The sequence below is a fragment of the Barbus barbus genome (genome assembly GCF_936440315.1).
Source record: "Barbus barbus genome assembly, chromosome: 12".
NCBI lineage: Eukaryota > Metazoa > Chordata > Actinopteri > Cypriniformes > Cyprinidae > Barbus > Barbus barbus.
Genome location: NC_136740.1, coordinates 31,613,389 through 31,621,431, shown reverse-complemented (window position 1 = coordinate 31,621,431; position 8,043 = coordinate 31,613,389). Strand labels below are relative to the sequence as shown.

Below are 8,043 nucleotides of genomic sequence, written 5' to 3'. Positions count from 1 at the left end.
AAAAACAACATAAAACACCACACAAACATAAAACACCACAGAGACATCATTAAACACCACACAAACAACATAAAACACCACACAAACAACATAAAACACCACACAAACAACATAAAACACCACACAAACAACATAAAACACCACAGAGACATCATTAAACACCACACAAACAACATAAAACACCACACAAACAACATAAAACACCACAGAGACATCATTAAACAGAAATAACATTAATAACATTAATAAAAATCACACAAACAACATAAAACACCACACAAACAACATAAAACACCACAGAGACATCATTAAACACCACACAAACAACATAAAACACCACACAAACAACATAAAACACCACAGAGACATCATTAAACAGAAATAACATTAATAACATTAATAAAAATCACACAAACAACATAAAACACCACAGAAACATCATAAAACACCACAGAGACATCATTAAACACCACACAAACAACATAAAACACCACACAAACAACATAAAACACCACAGAGACATCATTAAACAGAAATAACATTAATAACATTAATAAAAATCACACAAACAACATAAAACACCACACAAACAACATAAAACACCACAGAGACATCATTAAACACCACACAAACAACATAAAACACCACACAAACAACATAAAACACCACAGAGACATCATTAAACAGAAATAACATTAATAACATTAATAAAAATCACACAAACAACATAAAACACCACAGAGACATCATTAAACACCACACAAACAACATAAAACACCACACAAACAACATAAAACACCACAGAGACATCATTAAACAGAAATAACATTAATAACATTAATAAAAATCACACAAACAACATAAAACACCACAGAAACATCATAAAACACCACAGGAACATCATAAAACACCACAGAGACAACAGAAAACATCACAGGAACATTTGAAAATTATTTTAATTTGAAATTTTTATGATTTAATTATTTTAAGCAAGTTATTTATTTGTATGATTTAATTAATCATTAGTTTGGGAAACCCTGAATGAGCGGATCCATCATATTACATGATGCAGTTCATTCATATAACATCTCATACAGTCTACAGTATTACAGATTTCCTTTACTTACTCAAGCAGGTTTGTAAAGATACCTTTATTCTTTTATTTATTCATTTCTTTGGTCCAAGTGGCTGCTTTTATCCTGATTAGTATAATTTCCCAGACTGCATACAACAACTGCCAACATATTGTTGTTTTTCCCCGATTATTATAAGCAAGTCTGAATATGGCGACCGGCTGCAGTCGTCTTACTTGTTGATGTTGCTGCCCTCCTTCAGTCTCTCTCCAGCAGCTCCAGTCTTAGACACGCGTTCACTGCCGGCCAGATCAACCAGACTGATCTTACTCACTTTCTCTCCAGAATTCTGCGTTCACACAAACAAACAGACATAAAAGAAAATATTACAATCAACAACATCCTGAATGTGCACAATGTGTGTCTGAGATCATGACCAGACATGACCAGCATAAACTGTGAATAAAAACTTGAATAGGAACTGCAAATAAAATGATTACACTGTTTAAATCATATTTAATATTGATAATCTGATGTAAGTGACAAGAAAATGGATATAAACCTGACTACTAAAGAAATGACATCTACTGTGACTTTTACTAGTGAAGTTAACTACTAGTTTCACTTCTGTTTCAGTTTTTATAACCATTTCTTACTGTGTGTAAGGTGTTTTTTTAGCATGTGTGTTTGGCTCAGTGTTATTTTTTAGGATTACTGATAAACTATACTGTCTTGTATTTGTTATCTATTTTAACTTGAGTTAAAGTTGGAATAATCTTTGTCATTTTATTCATTTTTATTAATTATTATGTCTGTATAGGTTTTTTATTAAGTTTTAGCTTTTTTAAATTTGAGTTATTTTCAACAAACTAAATGGAAATTAAATAATATATATACTGAATTTATAAATGTGTATATATGTATATATATGTGTGTGTGTGTGGTTGTACATACACATATATGTTGTTGTTTTTTGGTGTTTGGCTTAGTGTTATGTTATAATCATTATTATACTGTTATACCTTTTGTTCTTTTTTTGCTTTCATTTAAATGTTAAGTTTTGAAATTTTGTTGCATGCATTTGTCATTTTTATTTAATTTCTTTTTTTTAATGTGTATATATAGTATGAATATATATATATATATATAAATGGATATTGATCCTGGAATATGTACATGGTTACATCTGACATGGTCATTTAAAAAATAAAAAGCTACGCACTGCATCAGTAAAGGTTAAAAGAACTGTTGCCAAACATACAGCATGCCAGAAACATATTAATCACCACAATGATAGTTCAATCTTAAAATCTTAAGTATGTTTAAGTCCAGACAGCAGGTTTAAATGTGGATAACCCTGACCCCAGACTTCAGGTCATACAGCGTCTGCGTGACGATGACGCTGAAGACGGCGTGCGATCGGCTGCTCTCCTCGTTCATGTTAGTGGCGGCTACCGTGCGTGATTTATTCCCCTCCGACATCAGAGACTCGATGTCCTGCAGGAGGCGCAAATGAGAAAGAACATGCAACTAAATCAATGCAAACAACAAAGTACTAGTTCACTGTAAGATAGTTAGGTTTGGAAATTCACATGTTTTTTGCTGTTCGAACTACAAAGAACTTTACAGATTGTTCTGCCTGTCTGAATAAGGCCTATATGACACTGTCAATCAAAAGCATTCTACGGAATTCTGGGAGAAACATCTGAAACAAAGTTGATACTTCAATGTAACAATTGTGACAGAGTTGAGGAGAGTCATGTTCACCTCGAAGTTCATCACAGCCAGCTGAGACAGACCGTCCACATACGGACCCAGGACTTTATGCTCCCTGACCTTCAGAGACTGTCTGCTCCTGTAAAGAGAGAGAGAGAGATGACGTGTGAGAAAACAGTTTCATTAGGTTGCTATTCATGTTCCCTGCATTCACAATCGTCCTCTTGTTTGGGTCTCGAGCAGAGCCTTTGATTTGATTCGGCACCATCAGAGACAAACCCAACTACATAAAATGAAAAAAAAAGAAAGAAAACCTATTTACTAATTGTCAAATATGTCAAATAAATACAGTGCAAAAACAAAATAAACAAAGTCAAACATAAAAAAAAACAAAAAAACATTTGAATTGAAAATTCATAAAATGTTACTAAAAAAAGCTAAATAGAAAAAAACAATTAAAATGTATAATAAAAAAGCATAAAATAATGATGAAATGTAAAAATGTATTGATTCAAAAAAGCAAAAACAAAATATAGAATTAAGATGTTAATTATAAAATTGTAACCACAAATTTGTTTTTTTTACAAATGTTAAAAAAAAGTAAACTAAATAACAAATTTAACATTTAAAAGCCATAAAATAGGACGTGAAATAATTTACAAATTAAATTGTAACTATAAATTTTTTTAAAGAAAAAACATTAAAAATTTAAATATTAATGTAAAAATTAAATGATATAAAAAAGACAAAAAATAGAACTGAAAATTTATACATTCTTATAAAAAAAAAAAAGTTAACAATTAAACTAAACAGCATTTTAAAGTCATAAAAGTTAAATGATTGAATAATAATAATTAAATTATAATATCAAATTCAATTAATAACAATAATCAATTCTATTAATAAAATAAAAAAATTAAAAACACTGAAGACTTCGTAAAGGCAAAAAAAGATAATTAAAACTGTAAAAATAAAATTGTAAAATACAAAAAATTTAAATTTTTAATACCATAAAAAAAGGAAGTAATTTAAGTTAAGTGAAAGTGCCATCCCATCTGAAAGCATGAGACAATCAGTGAAACCAGCGCAGCAAACTCTCACTAGGTGGTGCAGACGGGCTCCAAGCTTCTGCTTTCAGATCAATGACTGCGAACCTTCACACAGACAGCAGGATCACAGGGTCACAGTGATAGAACGGATTCATACAACCACTAAACATCACCAGAACACCAGCTGATTCAAACTCACTGAGACTGCAATCTTATTTAATGATATTAACCCCGTCAAGCCTGAGATATCAAATAATAGTCCAAAAAATCTAATGAAATGGAAAAGTTCAGTGAACCTTTAGACAAAGACATAACAGAAAATATTTAATGAAAAAAAAAAGTTTGCATATGTGTTTTATGTTTTGTCATATTTGCTCCATCAGGCTTTTATGGCTCATATAGTCCGATACAGTGAGAATATGAAGGAAAAACCAGCTAAGAGACTCAAACTGGGTAAAAATATGCAATTTGCTGCAGATGCTGATGATTATATGATGAAATTCTGATGCTTGTAATGTACCGTAAATCAATGAGATCTTTAAAACAGTAGAGCTGTTTACTGACACAAAATCATCTAAATATCAGCCTTTACTCTCCAATAATATGTCTTAGTCTTAGTAAGATGAGACTGAAATGATCCAAACATATAATGCAATGCTGATTGAGAGATGAAGAAATAAACGCTCCTCAGAAGATGTGAGATGAAGATCATTCCTCCGCTGAGGAACAGAGAAAGTAAAGCTTCTGGAAACAAACGCTCCTCAAAAGATCCTGATGATCAGATTTGAGACGCACTGATTTTTCTAGAAAATGATTGATGGAGGATAAAGTAAAGCTGAGCTGCTTCAGTCCAGTAAGAGTTCATCTGGATAAAAACTCCGAACTATCACTCAGATGACAGACGGCATGCAGTAGATTGATCCATTCTAATCATATTGTAAAGAAAGAAAGCACATGTTTATGTGGATGTAATGCTAAAACAACAGATCTAGTGTTGTCAGTGCAGGATCTTTTCAATAGCGCCACTTGACTATGGAAGCCTGATTCCACCACAATTTAGCTCACAATTTGGACTTTTTTCCAAGTTTATATCATGCAACGCTGACTTCTTTCCTCAGAATTCTGACTTTCCATCTTGCAATTCTGTTTTTTGTTACTGCCACAGAATTAAAAATAAAAAAAAGGGTAATTTTGACTTTTGTTTCTTGAAATTCTGAGAGAAAAATGTAACATTGCAAGATCTAAAGTTACCATTCTGAAAAAGTTAGAATTTTGATATATAAACTCAGAATTTTGACCCTTTTCTCAGAATTCTGACATCTTGCAGTTCTGTTTCTTTCAAATTCTGCCACAGAATTAAAAAATAAAAAAGGTAAGTGTAACACTTTCATCTAACGATTCTGACATTTCAGAAAAATTCTGAAATTTTTTTTTTACTTTATATAAACAATTCAGAATTGCAAGATACAAACTCAAAAATTTATATCTCACAAATCTGACTGTGATATCTGTGACCCTGGAGCACAAAAGCAGTCATGAGTGGCACAGGTATATTTGTAGCAATAGCCAAAAATACATTGTATGGGTTATATTTTTCTATTATGCCAAAAATCATTAGGATATTAAGTAAAGATCATGTTCCATGAAGATATTTAGTAAATTTCCTACCGTAAATATATCATAACTTCATTTCTGATTAGTAATATGCATTGCTAAGAACTTAATTTGAACAACTTTAAAGATGATTTTCTCAATATTTAGATTTTTTTGCACCCTCAGATTCCAGATTTTCAAATAGTTGTATCTCAGACAAATATTGTCCTATCATAACAAACCATACATCAATGAACAGATTATTTATTCAGCTTTCAGGTGATGCATAAATGTCAATCTAAAAAAAAATTACCCTTATGACTGGTTTTGTGTTCCAGGGTCACATATAAGCAATTCTGAGTTTATGTAAGAAACAATTGCAAGTAAAAAAGAACTGTGCCTATGAAGTGCATTGAGGTCGTGAATCCACTCACCCTTTGGGATCCAGCAGGTCTCGGACTTTCTCGTTGTAGATCTCCATGTAGGAAACCTCCACCTTGAAGGACTGGCTCTCGTTCTGGTCTCTGGAGACTCTCTCGAACAGCGAGCAGCAGAGTCTTGGGATCAGGCCCGGCTGCTCTCCGTTGCCCATCATGGAGAAGGATTTCCCCGAGCCTGTCGATCAAACACAAGACATTTAACAGCTGATGTATCTCAGCCAGCAGACGTGTTGAAGAACGAAACACGGCCTGAGAACCAGGACAGGAAGGCAGATGAAACAGACAATGTGCTGCGTCTGCGATTGAAAACACAGACGCTTCCTGTTCATGTACAGAGAAATATATCAGATTCACCCTGGAGCACAAAACCAGTCATAAGTGTCAATTTTTCAAAACTGAGATTTATACATCATGTGAAAGCTAATAAATAAGTTTTCCATTGATGTATGGTTTGTTATGATCGGACAATATTTGTCTGAGATACAACTATTAGAAAATCTGGAATCTGAGGGAGCAAAAAAATCGAAATATTGAGAAAATCTCCTTTAAAGTTGTTCAAATGAAGTTCTTAGCAATGCATATTACTAATCAAAAATGAAGTTTTGATATATTTACGGTAGGAAATGTACAAAATATCTTCATGGAACATGATCTTAATATCCTAATGATTTTTGGCACAAAAGAAAAATGGATAATTTTGATCCATACAATGTATTGTTGGCTATTGCTACAGATATACCTGTGTTACTGATGACTGCTTTTGTGCTCCAGGGACACATTTACCCACTGACCATACGACACACTGGACCCTTATTGATGATATTCTGCTTCTGAATTTAATTCTGCTTTCAGTTACCATTACAGGCGATTTTCAGTTGAGGTGCCTGTGCAATATAAAATAATACAATAAAAAACAATAATAAAAATAATGAATTAAAACATAAATTAAATGTATATAATTTTATAAATAAAAATAAATAAATACACGTTTATACTGTTTCAGAACTTTGTTGTGTCTTAATTTTTCTTTTATTTTTTAAATTGTTTTATTTAAAAAAATTAAATAAAATGCAATCAAAGAAATTTCAGGTTTAATCTCGTTATTTTATGATAACTATAATGAGAAAAAAAGTTAAATGTAATTATCTTCATATTCAAATAAATAAAGTAAATAAAATTTAAAATAAATACACTTTTTATGTTTCAGATCTTTAATGTATGTTTATCTGTTATTTTTTAATTATTTTTATGTAAAGAAAAAACAAAATACATTTTATATATTTTTTTCAACTTAGTTTAAACATTTGAGACAAAAATCAATAAAAAACAGGTTTAATCTGGTTATGATGACTAAAATTAGAAAAAAAAGATAAAATGTCAAATTTCTCTCTATATACAAATAATTAATAAATAAAAATTAAAAATGAATACACGTTTTTCCTATGTTTCAAACATATAATCTTTGTTTTTATTTTATTTTAAAATAATTTTTATGTAAAGAAAAAAACTAAATACAATTTATCTTTTATTCAACTCTTAGTCTAAACAATGAAGACCAGACTTTTTTTACTTGTCTAGAAAGAATTATCATTGACAATAATAACAAAAAAACATCTGGACAAATCTCACCAATGAGAATTTGAGGGGACAAATGTGCATTAATTGTCAAAAAATCGTAATGTTTGGATGTATTTTTCATTTTCTTGCGGTGAAACATGATCTGGAAGTCTTTTGGTGAGATTCATATCTGCTGTAAATGCAGGTTAAAGAGAGGAAATCCCTGGTGTGTTTGTGAACTCGATTGTTAACGTCTATTCAGAGAAATTACCGGCGCTCTTATGACAAAGAATGAGCATCTATTGACGTCTTTCAGTCAAACGGATGTCACTGTCACAAAAGAGCACACAATAACTGTACCTGTCTGTCCGTAGGCAAAGATGCAGGCGTTGTATCCTTGAAAGGCGTTTTCCAGTATTCCCTCCCCGAGGCACTTGAAGACGACCTCCTGACCTGCAGGACAAACACACGCAATCATCACAAACACAGCTTTAACACGCAGAACATCGTCTCTCTCTGATTCCTGTGCGGGACGAGAAAGAATCATTATTCATATTTCTCATTTCCTTGCATTTAAATAGAAATCCCTTCCAAAAAAAGTCCAAAATAATCTGT

General features: G+C 31.7%; 2 protein-coding genes across 5 annotated transcripts in view; both read right to left on the bottom strand.

Moving 5' to 3' along the window:
- The window catches only part of ifnlr1 (interferon lambda receptor 1), a 676,379-nt gene that overhangs the window by 156,779 nt on the left and 511,557 nt on the right, over positions 1-8,043 (bottom strand). The window lies entirely within an intron of this gene.
- The window catches only part of kif13a (kinesin family member 13A), a 79,962-nt gene that overhangs the window by 38,944 nt on the left and 32,975 nt on the right, over positions 1-8,043 (bottom strand). For all 4 annotated transcript variants that reach the window (XM_079430902.1, XM_079430905.1, XM_079430904.1 and 1 more), the window contains exons 5-9: positions 7,789-7,881; positions 5,866-6,046; positions 2,841-2,928; positions 2,436-2,570; positions 1,310-1,422 (exon numbers count right to left, since the gene is read on the bottom strand). In XM_079430902.1, the coding sequence (XP_079287028.1) occupies positions 1,310-1,422; positions 2,436-2,570; positions 2,841-2,928; positions 5,866-6,046; positions 7,789-7,881 (610 nt within the window). The remainder of the gene's footprint in view (positions 1-1,309; positions 1,423-2,435; positions 2,571-2,840; positions 2,929-5,865; positions 6,047-7,788; positions 7,882-8,043) is intronic.